The 23,485-nt window shown below is 54.8% G+C and overlaps 7 protein-coding genes across 7 annotated transcripts; 6 read left to right on the top strand and 1 right to left on the bottom strand.

Annotated features, from left to right (window-relative positions):
- Window positions 1–1,213: 1,213 nt before the first annotated feature.
- Window positions 1,214–2,266, top strand: KRP23_5224 (uncharacterized protein; the record flags this gene model as incomplete). Its single annotated transcript, XM_067890269.1, has 1 exon — window positions 1,214–2,266. One exon carries the CDS (start codon window positions 1,214–1,216, stop codon window positions 2,264–2,266), a length of 1,053 nt encoding a protein of 350 aa, XP_067746829.1.
- Window positions 2,267–2,340: 74 nt separating this feature from the next.
- On the top strand, window positions 2,341–9,663 carry KRP23_5223 (Transposon Tf2-9 polyprotein; the record flags this gene model as incomplete). The annotated part of the gene is made up of 4 exons (XM_067890268.1): window positions 2,341–3,940; window positions 4,909–5,357; window positions 5,480–9,534; window positions 9,645–9,663. The coding sequence occupies 4 exons, from the start codon at window positions 2,341–2,343 to the stop codon at window positions 9,661–9,663; spliced, it is 6,123 nt and encodes a 2,040-aa protein (XP_067746828.1).
- A 170-nt stretch (window positions 9,664–9,833) lies between these two features.
- Window positions 9,834–11,435, bottom strand: KRP23_5222 (uncharacterized protein; the record flags this gene model as incomplete). The annotated part of the gene is made up of 1 exon (XM_067890266.1): window positions 9,834–11,435. The coding sequence occupies one exon, from the start codon at window positions 11,433–11,435 to the stop codon at window positions 9,834–9,836; it is 1,602 nt and encodes a 533-aa protein (XP_067746827.1).
- Window positions 11,436–12,396: 961 nt separating this feature from the next.
- Window positions 12,397–14,595, top strand: KRP23_5221 (ATP-dependent DNA helicase PIF1; the record flags this gene model as incomplete). Its single annotated transcript, XM_067890265.1, has 1 exon — window positions 12,397–14,595. The coding sequence occupies one exon, from the start codon at window positions 12,397–12,399 to the stop codon at window positions 14,593–14,595; it is 2,199 nt and encodes a 732-aa protein (XP_067746826.1).
- Window positions 14,596–16,694: 2,099 nt separating this feature from the next.
- On the top strand, window positions 16,695–17,747 carry KRP23_5220 (uncharacterized protein; the record flags this gene model as incomplete). The annotated part of the gene is made up of 1 exon (XM_067890264.1): window positions 16,695–17,747. The coding sequence occupies one exon, from the start codon at window positions 16,695–16,697 to the stop codon at window positions 17,745–17,747; it is 1,053 nt and encodes a 350-aa protein (XP_067746825.1).
- Window positions 17,748–17,821: 74 nt separating this feature from the next.
- KRP23_5219 (ATP-dependent DNA helicase PIF1) lies at window positions 17,822–22,132 on the top strand (the record flags this gene model as incomplete). Its single annotated transcript, XM_067890263.1, has 1 exon — window positions 17,822–22,132. One exon carries the CDS (start codon window positions 17,822–17,824, stop codon window positions 22,130–22,132), a length of 4,311 nt encoding a protein of 1,436 aa, XP_067746824.1.
- A 641-nt stretch (window positions 22,133–22,773) lies between these two features.
- On the top strand, window positions 22,774–23,049 carry KRP23_5218 (uncharacterized protein; the record flags this gene model as incomplete). The annotated part of the gene is made up of 1 exon (XM_067890262.1): window positions 22,774–23,049. One exon carries the CDS (start codon window positions 22,774–22,776, stop codon window positions 23,047–23,049), a length of 276 nt encoding a protein of 91 aa, XP_067746823.1.
- Between the last annotated feature and the right edge of the window lie 436 nt (window positions 23,050–23,485).

Raw genomic sequence — 23,485 nt, 5'->3', positions numbered from 1 at the left:
CATTGTGTGGGAAGGGCACAACTGCATGGAGGGATGGGTACCCTATGACGGCCACACTGATGCGGCCTAGCCAGCCCCCAAGAGGATCCCATCCCTGCCCAGCGAGCCAGGCCGACCTCTCTCGAAGCAATCGTGACGGTTACCCCGTATTTTCGGGCTTTCTGGTGAACATGCTATTTTGGGGGGCTCCCTTCACCCCCGGGAAGCATAATTCCAGGTTAGAGGTCCGATAAAAAGATTGCAGCTGGCGCCCGAAATGCGTTCCAAGACAGTCCGCCATCCAACCTGCTCTTCGGAGCCGCGGTGCTGAGGCGCCCATTTATGCCCGCCGGCATAATGGGAAGTCTCATACCAATCCGGGGGACTGGGATGGGTACACACGGCGATAAAAGCCGGCCTAGCCGGGTCGTCCATCCTAGCCCCGGGCTTGACACCGTGTAATGGGACCGGTCCATAGTGTGGTAACATGCTGTTTGGGTTTCTGTGCAGTTACGGCTGTGGCGGACACTTTCCAATCAAAAGGACGAGTCGGCACTATTGTGACAAGTGAGGACCGCTCGACGGTGGCCATTTGCAGTGGTACCGGTGGAAAACCGTTGGTTTGGTGCAGTCTGCGCGCGAACTCGGGGTTTGTACGGCCCTTTAATGCCTATGATGCCTTGCTGCTAAAAAAAATATTAAAAAAGATTCCCAAAAAGCTGACACGTGTCCCTTTACAACCAAAACGGTTAATTGCCTAAGCTGATAAAGCTCAGTGGCATTGAGCGCGACCGGTAGACCTCCGTTGCCAAAGGAAGCAACCAAAAGAAAAGAAAACAAACAAATTGAGGTACCGAGTCGCGCTTCAGCACCTCGAACCCGCAGCTGTGTCTCCAAAGGTATTGAGACGCAGCACCAATGCGGGGGGGCTTTAAAGGGATAACGGTGGATGTGAGGGACCAGAAACAAACAAAAGCAAACGCGGCAAGGCTAATGAGGTGTTTTACAGCCGTGCAGGACTCGGGTTCGTGGCGAGGACTGTGCAAGACTGGTGGTGCTACACGGGTATCCTGCAGGTGTGTCTCCAGAAGGCGTCTCCTTGCGAATTGCGAGGTACCGGCCGTCCTTTTACTAACGACTGCAGTTTTGGGTGGTTGTTTTCCAATGCACGTGCGCATTTATTGGGAAGTCCACTAACGCTGCATTTGCTGTTGCAGTTGTTGCGGGCAGCACCATGGTGAATGTCGGCAGCAAGCGGGAGCGGTACGGCTGTTTCTTGGTTGTTGTCAAGTGTCCCTTGCTCAGTGGTCTCTTTGTTAGTGATGAGCGGCGTCAGGAGCTGGACCAGCGCCATACCCAGGCCCTCGATGCCAACGCGTCACCACAAGGATATGAGTCTCCAGCGTCTAAGAGGCGACGGTTGGGCCGCCGCCGCGCGGCTCAAAGGCGGTTTCGGGTGGCAATGGAGCAGATGGAACAATTGAGCCTACAAGAGGCGGTCGCAGGTGGAGGGGACGTCGTCACAGTTGCAACGGGTGAAACCGCCCCTCCTGTGCCGACGGTCGTTGGACAAGGGGCGACTAGCCAGCTCTCTGCAGGTGCTCCAGTGCAGAGGGCGACTGACCCACAAGCAAATCCACGTCGGATGAGGGAAGCGGAGCGAGCGCGTTCCAGACGAAGTAACATGACCGACTCTCAGCGGGAGAGTGCGCGGCGGCGTGACGCCGAGCGAAAGCTAGCCCGGCGAGCCCAGCTCCGTGCCGAGCAGCTTCAGGACGTACGAGAGCGAAACCTGATCGTACAGCAGGAACGTCGGCATAATCTGAACGAAGAGGTCCACGCCGCGGAGCGTGAATGCAATAGTGCTTCTCGCGCGCTTCACAGGAGTGTACAGGATCGCACTGAAGAGCGCAGGACAGACCGGGAGCAACACGCGGACCGCCGGGTTCAGTTTACGCAGGAGGAGCGTGCTGAAGCGCAAAGGGTAAACCAAGAGCAACACGCGGAGCGCAGATCACAGCTTACGCAGGAGCAGCGTGCTGAAGAACGGATGGCAAACCAAGAGCAACACGCGGAGCGCAGATCACAGCTTACGCAGGAGGAGCGTGCTGAAGCGCGAAGGGTAACCAAGAGCAACATGCGGAACGCCGCAGAGAACAGACTGAGGAAGAAGCACTGGAGCAACGCGAGAGAGAGCGATTTCGGCGTAGATCGGCTCGACGTGGAGAGGCGTTGGCAAACCACGACGATTTTGACGTGGCCTACGTCCAGGGTCCAGACGTTGTGAATGGGCGCCATCGGCTTCCTCCCACCACTGTTTGTGAACATTGTGGCGCTTGGAAGTGGCCTGGCGAATCAAAAATGAGCTGTTGTCTGGAAGACAAGGTTCGTCTTCCCCCTTTACGGCCTGCACCTCCAAGATTGTTGCAACTGTACCGGGATCCAGCGTTTCGACAGCACATACGAGCGTATAACCAAGCTTTTGCGTTCACGTCCATTGGCGCTTCGTGCTCCAACCGATCCTTCCAGGACGTCAACCAGGATGCAAGCGTAGCGGGACAGAGGGGCGTGTACACGTACCGCATCCAGGGTGCAATGGGTCACTACTTGGGATCTCTACTCCCCTATATTGATCCCGCCACCGGAGAGCGCACGGACCCTAAGTTCACGCAGATCTATATTGTGGACCCGGACATGCAGCAGCGCGCCCAACGCCGCAGAGGAATTTTTGCTGACTTGGATCCTGTGGCGTTGATGGACATTGAGCAAATGATGGAGCAGCACAACCCATTTGCTCAACAGTTCCTGAGTTTCGAAGAGCAAGTGCGCTCGCGAGACACGAGCGACGTCGTGGATATGGTGTTCCGCCTCCACGAAAATATAGCGCATCCTCGGACATACAATTTGCCAACCGTTTCTGAGGTAGGCGCGACGCTCATCGAGGACGGCAACCTGGATAGGCCTCGCGATCTACTACTGTATACTCGGGATCACAGGCTTCTGCGACTGTTCGAGACGCGCCCGGAGTATGATCCTCTTCAGTACCCTCTTCTGCTTCCGTATGGGGAGCTGGATTGGACCTACACAGACACATACGCGAACGGAGTCAGACGTCGCAACAAGAACCAGATGTCCCTTCGCGAACATGTCGCCTTCCGGTTGCACCAAAAAGTGGGAGATCAGTCTGCTCTTCATCAAGGCGGCCGTCTCTTTCAGCAGTGGTGTGTCGACCAACGCGCTAAATGCGAGCAGGAGCAACTTCGCTGGGTGGCCTCACATCAGAAGCAAATTCGCGCCGATCAGTACAGAGGGCTTCAGGATGCACTGCTGAACGAAGGAACAATTCAGCTGGAAGCAGGCGAAGGGCTACTCTCCGAGTTTGACAGAGGCGATGGTACGTTGGTCCACCCTGATCGAGGCCGTGGTGGTGATACCCATTTTCTCAACCAAGTGGGACGCCGCGTTATTCTGCCCTCATCTCATATGGGCAGTCCTCGAGCGATGTACCAGTCCTACCAAGACTCAATGGCCATTGTTAGAGAATTCGGCAAGCCTGATGTGTTCATGACAACGACCTGCAGCCCTACATGGGAAGAGATAGTCGAGGCCCTTGGGTCCGATCAACAAAACGCTCAGGACCGCCCCGATATTGTAGCCCGTGTCTGGCAGCAAAAACTGCAAGCTCAGCTTAAAGACCTGAGCGAAGGAGTGCTGGGCCGTATGGAAGCGCGGATTTACGTGGTCGAGTTTCAAAAGAGAGGGCTCCCTCACGCGCACATCTTGATCATTTTGGCTGAAGAGGACAAGCCACGTACTCGCCAAATCGTAGATCGTATGGTGTCTGCAGAGCTTCCTGACAGAGAAAAGTTCCCGCAGCTATTCGAGACAATCATGACATGCATGCTGCATGGACCCTGTGGAGCAGCAAACCCGTCATGCGCTTGCATGAAGGACGGGAAGTGTACGAAAGGATATCCGAAACCTTTTGCAGAGGCGACAAGTGTAGCGGGGCTACACATTCGGTTCACCTCCTACCTTAGTGCAACATGCACTAAGGCACACATTCAGGTGACCACCACAGGGTGGTCCACATTCATAGCAAAAGGCATATGACTGGTAGAAAGTAACACCTTTCTACCAATGAGAGTCATTCAATAGATAGGGGTTCTGCCAGCCATCCAATGGCAGAACCTCTCATTAGAAATATCAGTTTTAGGAGGAAACCCCATTTACAATCAATACAGTTCTCATTTACCACCAAAGCTTTCGTTTGGTTCGTTTATCTAGGTTTAAGTATACTTGTGGATACAAGTATACTGAACTTAAGTAACTTACTCCTACGCTTCCTCCTACACGTGCGCACACGTGTAAGCTTAAGTAGTGGGTCTAAGCAGACCCATTACACCTGGTAGCACTTGTTGGTCCGTCCCACGACCGACTAACACGTTCGTATGGAATACGAACGCGGGGCTGAGAACCTGCCCTCGGACAGTAACATGTCCGTGGGTAGCCCAAACACGTCTGCAACGCATGTTGCGCGTGCAGACTGCCCCCACCTGTCGGAACCAGAGTGGGAGGCCCTCCAACGACTGTCAACAGTCATTGGGGAAGCGGCGGTAGCAACGATGTTGCGAACGCTATCACCGACGGAGCAACACGGTGTTGCTCTGGGTTTCATCGTGAAGGAACAGCGTGAAACCGCTGCTCGAACTTCGGTGTCGCCATCGGCCACACCGCGCGTGGAGTCATTAAAACTCCACGTAAGCAGCTACGTTGGAAGAGAGGGCGAACCTCTCCTCCGTTGGCTTGTCGAGGTCGACACTGCCATTACGGCTCGACGTATCGTCGACCCGTTGTCGAAGGTTGCGTTCGCCATGTCATGTCTTGGCGGACGAGCGAGGAGTTGGGCGTACGGACGCCGACTCACAGATCCTACGTGCTTTAGCACGTACGAAGAGTTCAAGGAGGAGCTCAAACTAGCGTTTGAGCCCCCGCAAAACGAGTTCCGATCGAGGGCGGAGTTCCTCGATCTGCAACAGGGCAAGCATGACGTGCATGCTTACGCCCAAAGGGCACGGTACTTGGTCTCGAACATCGTGACCAACCCGATTGACGAGGCGACAAAGGTCGTCACGTTCATGAAGGGCCTTAGAGATGGGCCTGTGAAGACCTATCTCTTCCGAGAGTATCCAAATACTCTCGAGGCTGCAATTGCGCTTGCAATGCAAGAAGAGTTTAGCCTGCGGCAGGCTAAACTGCATGTGAACGCCCCACGGCTAATGCCACGACCGGTGGCAAGGCCGTCGGGAGGTCCCGAACCAATGGACCTCTCGAGTGCGACAGCTGCTGGTTCCCAGCAGCGTCGTGGATCAACGAATGTGCGTTGTTTCCGCTGCGGAAACATCGGTCACTACGCCCGCGAGTGCACAGCACCTGTGCACGCGGCGAGGAGCCGTCGTGGCGATACTGGGTATCGTCACGGGCAATCAAAAAACTAAAGGGACCAGCAGGCGCGGGGCGCCCTGCTGGTGATGCGATCGAGCGTGTCGACATCGGACACGCTGCACTGAAGATCGCTGCCCCCAGTGAGAGTCAATCTCACTGCAAGAAGCAAGATGACAAGCCGAACCTTGTCATCCTGAAGGTAAGCTCGAAGAGAGAGAAGTCTCTTCGTGCTCTAGTGGACTGTGGAGCGTCGAACAACTTTGTTCGACTGCAGAGCCTTCCAAGGCTTGACTTCGAGGAAGTGGAAACACCTCGAAGTCTATTGGAAGTGAGGCTAGCAACGGGTGTCGTTGTTAGAACCGAGAAGCGTATCGTACGCGTACGCTTCTCTTATCAAGAGAAGGAGTTCGTCGACGAGCTTATCGTCCTGGAACTGGACGATAAGTTCGATATGGTGTTGGGCATGCCGTGGCTTGCACGGCATGATCCGGTGATCGACTGGATGAAGCGCACGATCGTGCGCTTCGGGAGCAGCAGCAGCGCGACAGAGAGCGATGGCCCTGTCGGCGCAGCACATGCACCACGTGGTGCATGCGGCCCTCCACTAGAGACAGCGCGGAATGCGGCTGTCTCCGGTCACCCCAAGCGTACGCCAACGACTGCGAGAGTCGTTGGGAGAAGATGTGGACCGAATCAGCAGGGCCTGGTTCAATCGGATTCGAGAGGGTCTCGAAGCGTCCGGAGCAACGCGGTAGTGTCGACAGGTAATGTCGACACACAATTGGTCGAAAGACACTCCGCCGTTAGGCGTCGAGGTAAAGAAGGCGCGTCGGCTCTGGGAGCCGACGCTGCAAGCAGTGCGGACGGTTGCAAACGTCCCGCACCGGAGATGCTTGCGAGCTCGCGTGCAGCCGGGCTGCACGACGAAGCGGTGCGCGATCAAGCCGGGCTTGAACGCGTGCGCCCGCGGGTAAAACCCGCCGGCGAATACAAGGAACAACTGTCCACGGCCGGGCCTGGACAAGAAGAAACTCGCGGAGCCGGGCTCCGCACGAGAAGTGAACGGCGCAAGCAAGAAAAGCTGCGCAAGTCTCGGTCAGGGACCGAGACGCTACAAGCAGTGTCTGCCGGGCAGACACAGGAGTTGGAGACGGCCGTCGAGACATTGAATGTCTTGACGCGTACGAGTATTGGTCTCCAATACAAGAAGATGAGGCTGAATAATCCTCCGACGTTAGCGTCGGAGTTGATGTCGCTCCCAGTCACAAGCTGGAAGCGTTTCGCTCGCGACCTGCACGATGGACGCATCGAGCAGATCTGCATCCTCTCGGACGTCGAGAGGATGACGTGTGAAGCAGAAGAGCTGAATCAGCTCATCTCTGAGGGCGCGGACGCCCTCAGCGCGAAGTCGAAGAAGGAACGCTTCGACGAGCAAGGCTGGGACTCGCTCAAGGTGAGCCCCTTTTACAAGGTCTTGCGTGAGTACAAGGATGTACTCCCGGACGACATTCCTGCGGAGTTACCGCAGGATAAGGGTGTTCAGCACGAGATTGATCTCGTGCCGGGAACGAAGTACTGCGTCACGCGACAGTGGCCACTGCCGCGTGAGCAAGTCAAGGCAATCGACGACTTCTTTGAAAGTCGTCGCAATGCAGGACAAGTGCGGGAATCGAAGTCCCCGCACAGCGCGCCTACGTTCTGTGTGAAGAAACCACAGGGCGGGTGGCGCATCGTTCATGCGTACAACAAGCTGAACGATGCGACGGTACCGGCACAGACGCCGATACCTCGAAAAGATGTGATCATCGATTCGATGACCTCGAGTACTATCTTCAGTACTCTCGATCTGAGAGACGGGTTCTATCAGATCCTCATGCGTGAGAGTGATATCCCTCTCACGGCGGTAAGCACTCCGAGCGGCATGCTCTGGGAGTGGCTCGTGATGCCGCAGGGGCTGAAGAACGCCCCAGCGACGTTCAACAGGTGCGTCACGCACTTGTTGCGCTCGGTGCGCGACTTCGCACCGAGCTATTTCGACGACGTGTTCATTCACAGCCGGGCTGTGAATGGGAAATCGGATGTGGAGATGCATACAGAGCATCTCCGCAAGTTGCTTGAGCTCATGCGAAAGCACAAGCTCTACGCGAACCTGAAGAAGTGTATCTTCGGGGCGACCGAGATACCCGTACTTGGGTGTCTCGTGGGGAAGAACGGCGTACGCCCTGACCCAGGAAAGGTCAGAGTGATCAATGAATGGCCTACGCCTTCAAATGTAAAGGAACTGCGGCAGTTCCTTGGACTCGCCACGTACTTGTGCAAGTACGTGAGCAACTACGCGGGCAAGATTCGCCCGCTGTCGCAGCTCTTGAAGAAAGAAGCTGCAGGGGAATGGACTGCTGATTGTCAGCAGGCCTTTGAAGCAGTCAAGCAGGGCTTGACTGAGGCGCCGATCTTGGCGGTGGCCGACCAAGATCGCCCATTCCACGTTGTGTGCGATGCATCCGATTTCGCGATCGGATGCGCACTGATGCAACTCGATCACGAAGGTCGTGATCGTGTGGTTTACTACCAATCGCGTCAGCTGAAGCCAGCTGAGCGCAATTACCCGGTACATGACAAGGAACTCCTTGCCATGAAGTATGCACTCGCAAAGTTTCGAGTGTATCTACTTGGGAGTAGACCATTCGTGGTCTACACCGACCACGCATCGTTGCGTACGGCGATCAAGTCGCCGCACATATCACAAAGAATGGCACGGTGGCTGTCATTCTTTGCTGAATACAACTTCCAGGTTGAGTACAAACCTGGAAGGTTGAATGTCGTGGCCGACGCGCTTTCGCGTCGACCAGATTATGCGGTGCAAGAGGCCGACGCCAACGCAGTTGGCGTCGTCAGGACGACTACACCCTCGTCGTCCTTGCTGGACGAAGTGAAGGCCGCATACGCACATGATGCGGATGCGAAGCAGTTGTTGGAGTACTTCTCCACACCTTCTGACAAGTCTCGTCAGAAGCTGGCCAAACACCTTCGTGCCCGTGTACACCGTTATCGTGTACACAATGGTCTGCTGCTTTACAGCGCAGTCGACGACAACGCAGATCGCATTGTCGTGCCGGATGATCATGAGCTGAAGCTCAAGATCACGTACGAGTACCACGATGCCCCGACATCGGGACATCCTGGCCGTGAGAAGACATATTTGCTTCTCACGCGTGACTTCTATTGGAGTCACCAGTACAAGTGGGTACGCAAGTACGTTCGTGCTTGCGAGGTATGCCAGCGCGTGAAGCCTGCGCCCAACTCGCAGGCTCCGCTTCAATCACTACCGACCCCGTCGGAGTGCTGGCAGTCCATTTCAATGGACTTTGTTTTTGGTCTTCCGCAAGACAACAAGCGGAGGACTGGTATTGTGGTCTTTGTTGACCGCTTCAGCAAGATGGTGCATCTTGCTGCAGTACCAGCCGAGGTGACAGCCAAACAGACGGCATGTCTGTTTGTCGACATGGTGTTTAGACACCATGGTATGCCACTCGACATCGTGTCGGATCGGGATCCGCGCTTTACAGCGCGATTCTGGCAAGAAGTGTTTACACTTCTTGGAACGCAGTTGTCCATGTCGACTGCGGATCACCCGCAGACCGACGGACAAACAGAGCGTGTCAACCGCGTGCTGGTTGACACCATGAAGAGCTACGCGCACTCGTTCCATCAATGGAGCGACTGCTTGCCGATGGCGGAGTTCGCCATCAACAACTCGGTGCATGTCTCGACAGGACACACACCGTTCTACGTGAATGCCATGAGGCACCCACGCGTACCGAGCGTACTCGGTGCGGTAGCTCCTTCCTTAAGTGGGGGAGGATATCCGGTTAATTCAAAACAACCGGATAAGCACGCTGATACAAGCAATGTATCAGCTGTGACGACTCGCGCACGTACTGCGCGCAGTCATGGCGACGACAAGACAGTGTCTACGACGGGCGTAGACACTTTAAACCACAACGGACATCACGCGCAGGCCGGGCCTGCTGCGAACAAGGAGCACGAACTGAACCAGGGGTTCAGCTCGGATGCAATGGACTTTGTCCAGCGTCGACAAGCCGTAATTCGGTTTGTCCAAGATGCAATAGCAGCTTCTGTCGATCGACAGAAGCTGAATGCCGATAACATCGGCAGGGGAAACACAAATGAATTCAAAGTTGGTTCATTAGTTCTGTTAGCTACTCAGAACCTAGCTAAACATGCAGTTTCCGATTTCGGAGCAAGCAAGCTTGCTCCGCGCTTCATTGGGCCATTCACCGTGTTGGCGAAGCATGGCAACGCGTACACACTGGACATACCATCCAGCATGCGCTTGCACCCAACGTTTTACGTTGGGCGACTGAAGCCGTACGTGCAGCACGAGTCACCTACGTCTGGTGACTCGCCAAAGCGCTCTCGAGCGCGGCGACGCGCTTCGAGACGCCAGAGAGTCTCGTCCCGACCTCGACCTTTACGTTCGAGGTCGTCTGCGCAACCTCCGCGAGCTGAGCCTTTAACAAGCTCAGCTCCTGACGCAGAGCAGCGAACTGCGACGCTTGGAGACGCTCAACAGCCTCCAAGCGAGACTTAAAGTTTGGTTGACCAAACCCGGGGCGTCTTCCCGCCCCCCCCACCCCCGTTGCGAGACGCACGCGGGGCAACTCGCTGGATCGTCCAGCGAATTGTTGGTCATCGGAACCAGACCCAAGGTCCGGTTCATTTTCGTATTCGTTGGAGAGGATTTCCTCCCCAACACGATACGTGGGAATCACGGAATGTCCTGATGGAGGACATTCCGGAAATGGTGACGGCGTACGAAGGCCGCCACCGCCACCTCCGCCGAAGGGCGTAAAACTTGGGCGAGCGCTGTAGTCGCCTACAGCACTCGGATAAGTGCTGCGATTATCCGCAGCACTAGAAGACGCCTGCGCCTGAAAACTGGCGCGCAGGGTCTTGAGGTCGTCAGGTACACACATGGACGTGTACCCGTTGACGTCCCGCTCGGTGATGCGTACTGCTCCGGGGTAGCAGTACTCACAAGCAGTGTCATAAGGCACTGCGCAAGGAAGTCCAATACCGACTGCACCATGGTGCAGTCGTTCAAGTTTACCACGCTTCGAGAATTTCTCGTAGCGCTCCCGCGCCTGGCTAATCCGGTCGCAATAGCCAGCGGGGTTCTTGTTGAAGTTTTCAACAAAGGCACTCCAACTTTGACAAAGTGCCTGCCACTCGGGCACTTTGCTTCTGCGAGAAGTCTTCTTGCTCGCAAACCATCGGAGCTCATGGAAGAGCCCGATGTAGTAGTCGCGCCTTTGATTCGTTAACGGATCAAAGTGTACTCGCTTCGCGACGTCATCGTCAACGATGGCGTTGCACGAATACAGCGCGTACAGATTCGGTGGCGCGGTCGCACCGAATCGGCTGCCGATCTCAGACTGAGACGGCATCCACGGCTCACGCACTGGTTCAGTGCGCGAGGCCACAACAGCAGCGGATGGAGTGGAGTCATCTCCATCCCGCGGAGTCGACAAGGCTCCAGCGGCAGCGAGCGGTGTTCCACTGCCGCTGCGCGAACGCTTCGAGCTCGAAGCGTTCGGGTCGTCCTCGCGTGGACGACGCAGACCCACATTGGGGTCAGTGTGGCCCGGAGACAAGATGTCCTTGTCTCCTTCGAGTTCCCCCTCCTCGACTTCGCTTCCGTAGTCGAGGGGAACTCCCTCTCCACCCGGAGAGTAGATACCCACTCCGGTTTCGACAGCAATGATCTTGCCTGTCTTGTTTCGGATGGCATGTTTCTCATGCCATCTCGAGTGGTATCCAGCAACAGAGAGGCGACTCTCTGTTGCCGCGCTTGTCGGCATCGCCGTCGAGGCGATGCCAGTAGCGGTCGTGGCTGAGGCAGCGGCCGTCGTCGCCTTGGAGGCGACGACAGCACTTGCTGTTGCCGAAGCGGCCGGCGTCTTGGACGAAGACGTCGTTGGCGTGCTCATTGGGAATGAGCACGTGTTCTCCCGAAGAAAATACGGATTGACGTGTCGAGACCGGCACGTCAAATCCTAACGGGGGGATGGTGTAGCGGGGCTACACATTCGGTTCACCTCCTACCTTAGTGCAACATGCACTAAGGCACACATTCAGGTGACCACCACAGGGTGGTCCACATTCATAGCAAAAGGCATATGACTGGTAGAAAGTAACACCTTTCTACCAATGAGAGTCATTCAATAGATAGGGGTTCTGCCAGCCATCCAATGGCAGAACCTCTCATTAGAAATATCAGTTTTAGGAGGAAACCCCATTTACAATCAATACAGTTCTCATTTACCACCAAAGCTTTCGTTTGGTTCGTTTATCTAGGTTTAAGTATACTTGTGGATACAAGTATACTGAACTTAAGTAACTTACTCCTACGCTTCCTCCTACACGTGCGCACACGTGTAAGCTTAAGTAGTGGGTCTAAGCAGACCCATTACAACAAGGACCAATGTGAACGGCTATCCGGTCTACAGACGGCGTCGACGAGCTGAAGGCGTCCTGGTATGGAAGGGCAGGGAGTACGACAACGCCACTATTAACCAGTGGGTTGTTCCGTACAACCCGTACTTATCCCAAAAGTACAATTGCCACATCAACGTCGAGGTGTGCACGGATATTTCAGCTGTGAAATATCTATACAAGTACGTCTACAAAGGGTCCGATAAAGCTGTGCTAACTGTCGAGGCAGTTCACGCGGGTGGAGAGCTCCCTCGGCAAGAGCCAAACGAGATTCTGCGCTTCCTCACGGCCAGGTACATATCTCCAGTTGAAGCCTGTATCCGCTTACTCGACTTCTTGTTCCAAGGAAAGACACACGCAGTCACTCAGCTTACCGTTCACGTTGAAGATGCCCAAACCGTGTTCTTCAGAGCGACGGAAGACCCGGAGCGTGTCCTTGGTCGTGGGAATCACACCATGTTGACCCGCTTCTTCGAATTGTGTGCGAGCGACGAACCCGAGAACCAGATCGCGAAGACAATGCTGTACCAGGATATACCCAAGGAATTCCGCTGGATGGGAAACACGAAGTGCTGGGTTCGACGTAAAAGGTACCAGGCTGCAATTGGTCGGATGGTGCATGTTTCACCGCGTGATATGGAGCGCTTCTATTTACGCCTGCTATTATGCCATCGCCGAGGACCGAGGTCTTTCGAAGACCTGCGGACAGTTGATGGTGTGCTGTGTCCCACGTATCGAGACGCGGCTGAACATGCCGGCTATCTGGAGAACGACAGCGAATGGGTTTTGTGTTTGTCGGAGGCTGCCGAGTTCCAGATGCCGTACCAGCTACGCCAGCTCTTTGCAACAATCTTGGTCTACTCGGCGCCTACGGATGCTCAGGGTCTTTGGGACCAATTCTTCAAAGACCTTTCGCTTGACTATGACTACAGGAACCGAGAGATGTTGGACCCTTTTAAAACGTCTGTTGTGACGTTCGACACACTGAAGAGTATCCAAGACTTGCTCAGTGTCAGTGGGTACTCCGTCCAAGACTTTGATCTCCCTCGGCTGAGCGAGTTCCCTCGCCTGGTGCTTGAGTCTGTTCTGCAAAACAATCTCATCCGACGAGAGCTAACGGGATATGACGCGTCTGTTCTTGAACAAATTGTGAGCGAGGAGGACCACCTAAACGAGGAGCAGCGCTTGACCTATGATCAGATCACCCAAGCTGTCGAGGACCCACAGGAAGGCAGGAAGCTATTCTTCGTTGATGGACCAGGCGGTACCGGGAAGTCGACACTGCTTCGGAACATACTGGCCAAGGTTCGTCTATCCGGAAAAATTGCAATCGCGGTCGCTTCCAGTGGGATTGCTTCTCTGCTGCTTATGGGAGGTCGGACAGCGCATTCTACCTTCAAAATCTCATTGAAGATAGACGGCGAATCTACTTGCAACATCAACAAGCGATCCCAGGTCACGGAATTGATGAGGAAAGCAAGTTTGATAGTTTGGGACGAGGCACCCATGGCGCATCGGCACGCGTTTGAGGCAGTGGACCGAACGCTTCGTGACGTTTTGGATAACGAGGCAGAACCTTTCGGTGGGAAAGTCGTTGTGCTTTCGGGAGATTTCAGGCAAATTCTCCCCGTGGTGAAGGGCGGCTCGGCTACAGAGACAACCTACGCATGCCTGAAGCCATCCGAACTGTGGCCACTTTTCCATACGGTGCGTCTGACAGAGAACATGCGTGTTCGCACGGCTGCCACCTCTGATAGTGCTGCAGAAATGGCTGCGTTTTCCGAGTACCTGCTGAAGGTTGGCGAGGGGAGACACGAGGTACACAATGATCTGGGAAATGACTACATTAAGATCCCACGTGACATGCTCATCGACAACCCCGCCGGTGATCCAGATGAGGACGAGGAGATCCGACCGGGAGCTATTCCGCGAGGTATGCGGCGCATGATCGACGAGATGTACGCCGACATCAACAATTCGGAAGTCGCAACGGACGAGTACTTTGCGAGTCGCACCATCCTCACCACCACGAACGCGATAGTCCATCGTATCAACGAAGCCGTAGCGGATCGCATGACTGGGCCAGCTCGAGAATATGTGTCCACAGACTCAGTGGAGGATGACGAGGACGGGAACTTATTCGAGCAGGAGGTGCTCAACTCCCTGAACATCAGTGGCATCCCACCCCACAAGCTGAAACTCAAGAAGGGGATGCCGATCATCATGATGCGGAACTTAAATCCCGACCTGGGGTTGTGCAACGGAACACGCCTGCGAATCGTCGAACTCAAAGATCATGTCATCCACGCCACTATCATGGCCGGCGACAGGCAAGGCCAGCATGTGTTGATCCCGCGCATCGTGTTCATCAGCGATGGCGACATCCGCGATTTCCCATTTCGACTGAGACGCAGGCAGTTTCCTATCCAGACTGCCTTTGCCATGACGATCAACAAGGCGCAGGGACAAACGGTGCAGTACCTGGGACTGTACTTGGCGACTCCTTGCTTTTCCCACGGTCAGCTGTATGTGGCCATGTCAAGGGTTACGTCAAGATCGAGATTCAAGGCGTTGGTCGAGTATCCAGAGCGGGAGGAAGAAGACGGAGTGTACACGGCGAACATAGTGTACCGACAGCTGTTCGAGAGGGCGTAGGCAGCGACTTCGTGTGAATGCATATTTTACGAAAGTAATACATTTGTCACTTTGCATAGCGGTAATTGTTGAGAGTCACCATTCCCCCTCGAGCGCAGCGAGTACGCCTGTGGTTTGAAGTCCGTGTGCGAAGCACGCGGGTGAAAACCCAGGACCAAGCAGTGCATGCTAGATAAGCGGAGGCGAAGCTTGCGAGCCGTAGCGGGCTTAGGGTTGTGGTTCAAGTCAAAAGTAAATATACTGAAATAAAACATAACCCTGTCATAGTAAAAATAGTAGTGAAGCGAGCTGGATGAGCGAGCAAACGGGCACCAACCAACCATGCACCCACCGCCCGCAACGCGGGCGGCGCTCGGCTAGTCTCCTACAAGTAACAGAGTAACCTGTCCGTCCGTCCGTCTGTCCGTCATTCCGTACGCACCCGGAGCGTAACGCAAATCCGGACTTTCCGTTGGCTATAAATAGCTGCCGAGCGCAGCGAAGGCGGCCTCCCCATTCGCTATTATTATAATGTGAGCCCTCTCATTGGCTATATAGTGGAACTTCTGCGCGATTGGCTATTATAATGCGTAGAGTGGACTACATCACATCGGAACTAGCCGAATGAAAGCACTGCTGATTGGACAAAATAAACCGCCTTTCAACAACTTTTCTTTTCATTTCCATTTTCAAAACGACGCTCCGGCGACGGACCAGCTCGACGGAGGACCGGGCGGGATAGCTTCGCAGGCAGGTCATCCCCGCCGCAGGCAGGGTAGGTATAGATTAATGCTATTTAATTCTAATACATAACGATTTCGGGAGTGCCGCCTGTTGCGGATAACTGGTACCTTCAGGGCAATCGAGGGGTAACCGTGCGTGTTAGAGGAGGATAACCGGAGCCGTGCATTGTGTGGGAAGGGCACAACTGCATGGAGGGATGGGTACCCTATGACGGCCACACTGATGCGGCCTAGCCAGCCCCCAAGAGGATCCCATCCCTGCCCAGCGAGCCAGGCCGACCTCTCTCGAAGCAATCGTGACGGTTACCCCGTATTTTCGGGCTTTCTGGTGAACATGCTATTTTGGGGGGCTCCCTTCACCCCCGGGAAGCATAATTCCAGGTTAGAGGTCCGATAAAAAGATTGCAGCTGGTGCCCGAAATGCGTTCCAAGACAGTCCGCCATCCAACCTGCTCTTCGGAGCCGCGGTGCTGAGGCGCCCATTTATGCCCGCCGGCATAGTGGGAAGTCTCATACCAATCCGGGGGACTGGGATGGGTACACACGGCGATAAAAGCCGGCCTAGCCGGGTCGTCCATCCTAGCCCCGGGCTTGACACCGTGTAATGGGACCGGTCCATAGTGTGGTAACATGCTGTTTGGGTTTCTGTGCAGTTACGGCTGTGGCGGACACTTTCCAATCAAAAGGACGAGTCGGCACTATTGTGACAAGTGAGGACCGCTCGACGGTGGCCATTTGCAGTGGTACCGGTGGAAAACCGTTGGTTTGGTGCAGTCTGCGCGCGAACTCGGGGTTTGTACGGCCCTTTAATGCCTATGATGCCTTGCTGCTAAAAAAAATATTAAAAAAGATTCCCAAAAAGCTGACACGTGTCCCTTTACAACCAAAACGGTTAATTGCCTGAGCTGATAAAGCTCAGTGGCATTGAGCGCGACCGGTAGACCTCCGTTGCCAAAGGAAGCAACCAAAAGAAAAGAAAACAAACAAATTGAGGTACCGAGTCGCGCTTCAGCACCTCGAACCCGCAGCTGTGTCTCCAAAGGTATTGAGACGCAGCACCAATGCGGGGGGGCTTTAAAGGGATAACGGTGGATGTGAGGGACCAGAAACAAACAAAAGCAAACGCGGCAAGGCTAATGAGGTGTTTTACAGCCGTGCAGGACTCGGGTTCGTGGCGAGGACTGTGCAAGACTGGTGGTGCTACACGGGTATCCTGCAGGTGTGTCTCCAGAAGGCGTCTCCTTGCGAATTGCGAGGTACCGGCCGTCCTTTTACTAACGACTGCAGTTTTGGGTGGTTGTTTTCCAATGCACGTGCGCATTTATTGGGAAGTCCACTAACGCTGCATTTGCTGTTGCAGTTGTTGCGGGCAGCACCATGGTGAATGTCGGCAGCAAGCGGGAGCGGTACGGCTGTTTCTTGGTTGTTGTCAAGTGTCCCTTGCTCAGTGGTCTCTTTGTTAGTGATGAGCGGCGTCAGGAGCTGGACCAGCGCCATACCCAGGCCCTCGATGCCAACGCGTCACCACAAGGATATGAGTCTCCAGCGTCTAAGAGGCGACGGTTGGGCCGCCGCCGCGCGGCTCAAAGGCGGTTTCGGGTGGCAATGGAGCAGATGGAACAATTGAGCCTACAAGAGGCGGCCGCAGGTGGAGGGGACGTCGTCACAGTTGCAACGGGTGAAACCGCCCCTCCTGTGCCGACGGTCGTTGGACAAGGGGCGACTAGCCAGCTCTCTGCAGGTGCTCCAGTGCAGAGGGCGACTGACCCACAAGCAAATCCACGTCGGATGAGGGAAGCGGAGCGAGCGCGTTCCAGACGAAGTAACATGACCGACTCTCAGCGGGAGAGTGCGCGGCGGCGTGACGCCGAGCGAAAGCTAGCCCGGCGAGCCCAGCTCCGTGCCGAGCAGCTTCAGGACGTACGAGAGCGAAACCTGATCGTACAGCAGGAACGTCGGCATAATCTGAACGAAGAGGTCCACGCCGCGGAGCGTGAATGCAATAGTGCTTCTCGCGCGCTTCACAGGAGTGTACAGGATCGCACTGAAGAGCGCAGGACAGACCGGGAGCAACACGCGGACCGCCGGGTTCAGTTTACGCAGGAGGAGCGTGCTGAAGCGCAAAGGGTAAACCAAGAGCAACACGCGGAGCGCAGATCACAGCTTACGCAGGAGCAGCGTGCTGAAGAACGGATGGCAAACCAAGAGCAACACGCGGAGCGCAGATCACAGCTTACGCAGGAGGAGCGTGCTGAAGCGCGAAGGGTAACCAAGAGCAACATGCGGAACGCCGCAGAGAACAGACTGAGGAAGAAGCACTGGAGCAACGCGAGAGAGAGCGATTTCGGCGTAGATCGGCTCGACGTGGAGAGGCGTTGGCAAACCACGACGATTTTGACGTGGCCTACGTCCAGGGTCCAGACGTTGTGAATGGGCGCCATCGGCTTCCTCCCACCACTGTTTGTGAACATTGTGGCGCTTGGAAGTGGCCTGGCGAATCAAAAATGAGCTGTTGTCTGGAAGACAAGGTTCGTCTTCCCCCTTTACGGCCTGCACCTCCAAGATTGTTGCAACTGTACCGGGATCCAGCGTTTCGACAGCACATACGAGCGTATAACCAAGCTTTTGCGTTCACGTCCATTGGCGCTTCGTGCTCCAACCGATCCTTCCAGGACGTCAACCAGGATGCAAGCGTAGCGGGACAGAGGGGCGTGTACACGTACCGCATCCAGGGTGCAATGGGTCACTACTTGGGATCTCTACTCCCCTATATTGATCCCGCCACCGGAGAGCGCACGGACCCTAAGTTCACGCAGATCTATATTGTGGACCCGGACATGCAGCAGCGCGCCCAACGCCGCAGAGGAATTTTTGCTGACTTGGATCCTGTGGCGTTGATGGACATTGAGCAAATGATGGAGCAGCACAACCCATTTGCTCAACAGTTCCTGAGTTTCGAAGAGCAAGTGCGCTCGCGAGACACGAGCGACGTCGTGGATATGGTGTTCCGCCTCCACGAAAATATAGCGCATCCTCGGACATACAATTTGCCAACCGTTTCTGAGGTAGGCGCGACGCTCATCGAGGACGGCAACCTGGATAGGCCTCGCGATCTACTACTGTATACTCGGGATCACAGGCTTCTGCGACTGTTCGAGACGCGCCCGGAGTATGATCCTCTTCAGTACCCTCTTCTGCTTCCGTATGGGGAGCTGGATTGGACCTACACAGACACATACGCGAACGGAGTCAGACGTCGCAACAAGAACCAGATGTCCCTTCGCGAACATGTCGCCTTCCGGTTGCACCAAAAAGTGGGAGATCAGTCTGCTCTTCATCAAGGCGGCCGTCTCTTTCAGCAGTGGTGTGTCGACCAACGCGCTAAATGCGAGCAGGAGCAACTTCGCTGGGTGGCCTCACATCAGAAGCAAATTCGCGCCGATCAGTACAGAGGGCTTCAGGATGCACTGCTGAACGAAGGAACAATTCAGCTGGAAGCAGGCGAAGGGCTACTCTCCGAGTTTGACAGAGGCGATGGTACGTTGGTCCACCCTGATCGAGGCCGTGGTGGTGATACCCATTTTCTCAACCAAGTGGGACGCCGCGTTATTCTGCCCTCATCTCATATGGGCAGTCCTCGAGCGATGTACCAGTCCTACCAAGACGCAATGGCCATTGTTAGAGAATTCGGCAAGCCTGATGTGTTCATGACAACGACCTGCAGCCCTACATGGGAAGAGATAGTCGAGGCCCTTGGGTCCGATCAACAAAACGCTCAGGACCGCCCCGATATTGTAGCCCGTGTCTGGCAGCAAAAACTGCAAGCTCAGCTTAAAGACCTGAGCGAAGGAGTGCTGGGCCGTATGGAAGCGCGGATTTACGTGGTCGAGTTTCAAAAGAGAGGGCTCCCTCACGCGCACATCTTGATCATTTTGGCTGAAGAGGACAAGCCACGTACTCGCCAAATCGTAGATCGTATGGTGTCTGCAGAGCTTCCTGACAGAGAAAAGTTCCCGCAGCTATTCGAGACAATCATGACATGCATGCTGCATGGACCCTGTGGAGCAGCAAACCCGTCATGCGCTTGCATGAAGGACGGGAAGTGTACGAAAGGATATCCGAAACCTTTTGCAGAGGCGACAAGGACCAATGTGAACGGCTATCCGGTCTACAGACGGCGTCGACGAGCTGAAGGCGTCCTGGTATGGAAGGGCAGGGAGTACGACAACGCCACTATTAACCAGTGGGTTGTTCCGTACAACCCGTACTTATCCCAAAAGTACAATTGCCACATCAACGTCGAGGTGTGCACGGATATTTCAGCTGTGAAATATCTATACAAGTACGTCTACAAAGGGTCCGATAAAGCTGTGCTAACTGTCGAGGCAGTTCACGCGGGTGGAGAGCTCCCTCGGCAAGAGCCAAACGAGATTCTGCGCTTCCTCACGGCCAGGTACATATCTCCAGTTGAAGCCTGTATCCGCTTACTCGACTTCTTGTTCCAAGGAAAGACACACGCAGTCACTCAGCTTACCGTTCACGTTGAAGATGCCCAAACCGTGTTCTTCAGAGCGACGGAAGACCCGGAGCGTGTCCTTGGTCGTGGGAATCACACCATGTTGACCCGCTTCTTCGAATTGTGTGCGAGCGACGAACTCGAGAACCAGATCGCGAAGACAATGCTGTACCAGGATATACCCAAGGAATTCCGCTGGATGGGAAACACGAAGTGCTGGGTTCGACGTAAAAGGTACCAGGCTGCAATTGGTCGGATGGTGCATGTTTCACCGCGTGATATGGAGCGCTTCTATTTACGCCTGCTATTATGCCATCGCCGAGGACCGAGGTCTTTCGAAGACCTGCGGACAGTTGATGGTGTGCTGTGTCCCACGTATCGAGACGCGGCTGAACATGCCGGCTATCTGGAGAACGACAGCGAATGGGTTTTGTGTTTGTCGGAGGCTGCCGAGTTCCAGATGCCGTACCAGCTACGCCAGCTCTTTGCAACAATCTTGGTCTACTCGGCGCCTACGGATGCTCAGGGTCTTTGGGACCAATTCTTCAAAGACCTTTCGCTTGACTATGACTACAGGAACCGAGAGATGTTGGACCCTTTTAAAACGTCTGTTGTGACGTTCGACACACTGAAGAGTATCCAAGACTTGCTCAGTGTCAGTGGGTACTCCGTCCAAGACTTTGATCTCCCTCGGCTGAGCGAGTTCCCTCGCCTGGTGCTTGAGTCTGTTCTGCAAAACAATCTCATCCGACGAGAGCTAACGGGATATGACGCGTCTGTTCTTGAACAAATTGTGAGCGAGGAGGACCACCTAAACGAGGAGCAGCGCTTGACCTATGATCAGATCACCCAAGCTGTCGAGGACCCACAGGAAGGCAGGAAGCTATTCTTCGTTGATGGACCAGGCGGTACCGGGAAGTCGACACTGCTTCGGAACATACTGGCCAAGGTTCGTCTATCCGGAAAAATTGCAATCGCGGTCGCTTCCAGTGGGATTGCTTCTCTGCTGCTTATGGGAGGTCGGACAGCGCATTCTACCTTCAAAATCTCATTGAAGATAGACGGCGAATCTACTTGCAACATCAACAAGCGATCCCAGGTCACGGAATTGATGAGGAAAGCAAGTTTGATAGTTTGGGACGAGGCACCCATGGCGCATCGGCACGCGTTTGAGGCAGTGGACCGAACGCTTCGTGACGTTTTGGATAACGAGGCAGAACCTTTCGGTGGGAAAGTCGTTGTGCTTTCGGGAGATTTCAGGCAAATTCTCCCCGTGGTGAAGGGCGGCTCGGCTACAGAGACAACCTACGCATGCCTGAAGCCATCCGAACTGTGGCCACTTTTCCATACGGTGCGTCTGACAGAGAACATGCGTGTTCGCACGGCTGCCACCTCTGATAGTGCTGCAGAAATGGCTGCGTTTTCCGAGTACCTGCTGAAGGTTGGCGAGGGGAGACACGAGGTACACAATGATCTGGGAAATGACTACATTAAGATCCCACGTGACATGCTCATCGACAACCCCGCCGGTGATCCAGATGAGGACGAGGAGATCCGACCGGGAGCTATTCCGCGAGGTATGCGGCGCATGATCGACGAGATGTACGCCGACATCAACAATTCGGAAGTCGCAACGGACGAGTACTTTGCGAGTCGCACCATCCTCACCACCACGAACGCGATAGTCCATCGTATCAACGAAGCCGTAGCGGATCGCATGACTGGGCCAGCTCGAGAATATGTGTCCACAGACTCAGTGGAGGATGACGAGGACGGGAACTTATTCGAGCAGGAGGTGCTCAACTCCCTGAACATCAGTGGCATCCCACCCCACAAGCTGAAACTCAAGAAGGGGATGCCGATCATCATGATGCGGAACTTAAATCCCGACCTGGGGTTGTGCAACGGAACACGCCTGCGAATCGTCGAACTCAAAGATCATGTCATCCACGCCACTATCATGGCCGGCGACAGGCAAGGCCAGCATGTGTTGATCCCGCGCATCGTGTTCATCAGCGATGGCGACATCCGCGATTTCCCATTTCGACTGAGACGCAGGCAGTTTCCTATCCAGACTGCCTTTGCCATGACGATCAACAAGGCGCAGGGACAAACGGTGCAGTACCTGGGACTGTACTTGGCGACTCCTTGCTTTTCCCACGGTCAGCTGTATGTGGCCATGTCAAGGGTTACGTCAAGATCGAGATTCAAGGCGTTGGTCGAGTATCCAGAGCGGGAGGAAGAAGACGGAGTGTACACGGCGAACATAGTGTACCGACAGCTGTTCGAGAGGGCGTAGGCAGCGACTTCGTGTGAATGCATATTTTACGAAAGTAATACATTTGTCACTTTGCATAGCGGTAATTGTTGAGAGTCACCATTCCCCCTCGAGCGCAGCGAGTACGCCTGTGGTTTGAAGTCCGTGTGCGAAGCACGCGGGTGAAAACCCAGGACCAAGCAGTGCATGCTAGATAAGCGGAGGCGAAGCTTGCGAGCCGTAGCGGGCTTAGGGTTGTGGTTCAAGTCAAAAGTAAATATACTGAAATAAAACATAACCCTGTCATAGTAAAAATAGTAGTGAAGCGAGCTGGATGAGCGAGCAAACGGGCACCAACTAAACATGCACCCACTGCCCGCAACTCGGGCGGCGCTCGGCTAGTGCTGATCATGTACCCGAAGGACCTCGCTAACGTTGAGACGGTGTAGAACCACCCCGTGCCAACCATGTGTAAGAACATACTGGGGATCCGTTCTATTGCGAAAATCAGTGGGGCTTTGGTACGGGGTTGAGCTACACCGACTTCACGTACTCGACTGTTACCCTGAGTAAGAACACGATCTAGGACCCGAATAGTTCGACCACCGTCTCCATGGACGTGACGAACAGCGGGTCGATGTCGTGCAAGGAGGCCGTGATGTTGTTCCTCAAACGTGCCTGAGATGAAGCAGCGCAAGAAGTTTTCCAAAATCCGCCTGGAAGTAGGTGAGACGCGGGGCGTGCAGTTCACGCTCACGGCTGACGACTGGGGGGTGTACCACCCGCATATCGGCAAGCGCTTGAAGAAGACTGCGGAAGACAGCGAGTTCTGGGTCGCCATCGAGCCTGAGACCGACTGTGATGTGTACAACAAGACCACAATCCGCAGCTCGCTCTGCTCGAACTCCACGCCCAACGCAGGCGAATACCCGTTCGGGACGGTCGACATTCCTTGGTAACGGGTTGACCATAAAACCTCTTGGCTCCCAGCTAGATGCAACGGACAGAGGAACAAACAAGAACACCAATCAATCCTGTTCCACCAGGCGTGCAGCAAAACTACAATAGGACTTGCCTCACCTCCTGGCAATTACACAGCGCACTAAAGTCATTGTTCACTTGAATCTGCATAGTAGGGGTCTCTCACACACCGTCGAAAAGGGTAGCTATGATAGCACATAAGTAGCAAGGTATGGTTATGGTTATGGCCTCCAACGTTGCTGGGTACATCCACGTGTAGTTTAAGGCTGATACCTGACACCTGACACCTGACACCTTACGTCAAGTTCCAGGTTATCAAGGATTATATGCTATGTTACGTTCATGAGAAGAGAAAGCACGACGGAAGTGCTTTACAAGAAACGCGAATCTACGGACTCTCGGAACTACGTGGAC

This window comes from Phytophthora ramorum (assembly GCF_020800215.1).
Source record: "Phytophthora ramorum isolate Pr-102 chromosome Unknown Phyram_PR-102_s0004, whole genome shotgun sequence".
NCBI lineage: Eukaryota > Oomycota > Peronosporomycetes > Peronosporales > Peronosporaceae > Phytophthora > Phytophthora ramorum.
The sequence above is the reverse complement of the archived record's forward strand: the minus strand, read 5'-3'. Positions and strand labels throughout refer to the sequence as shown.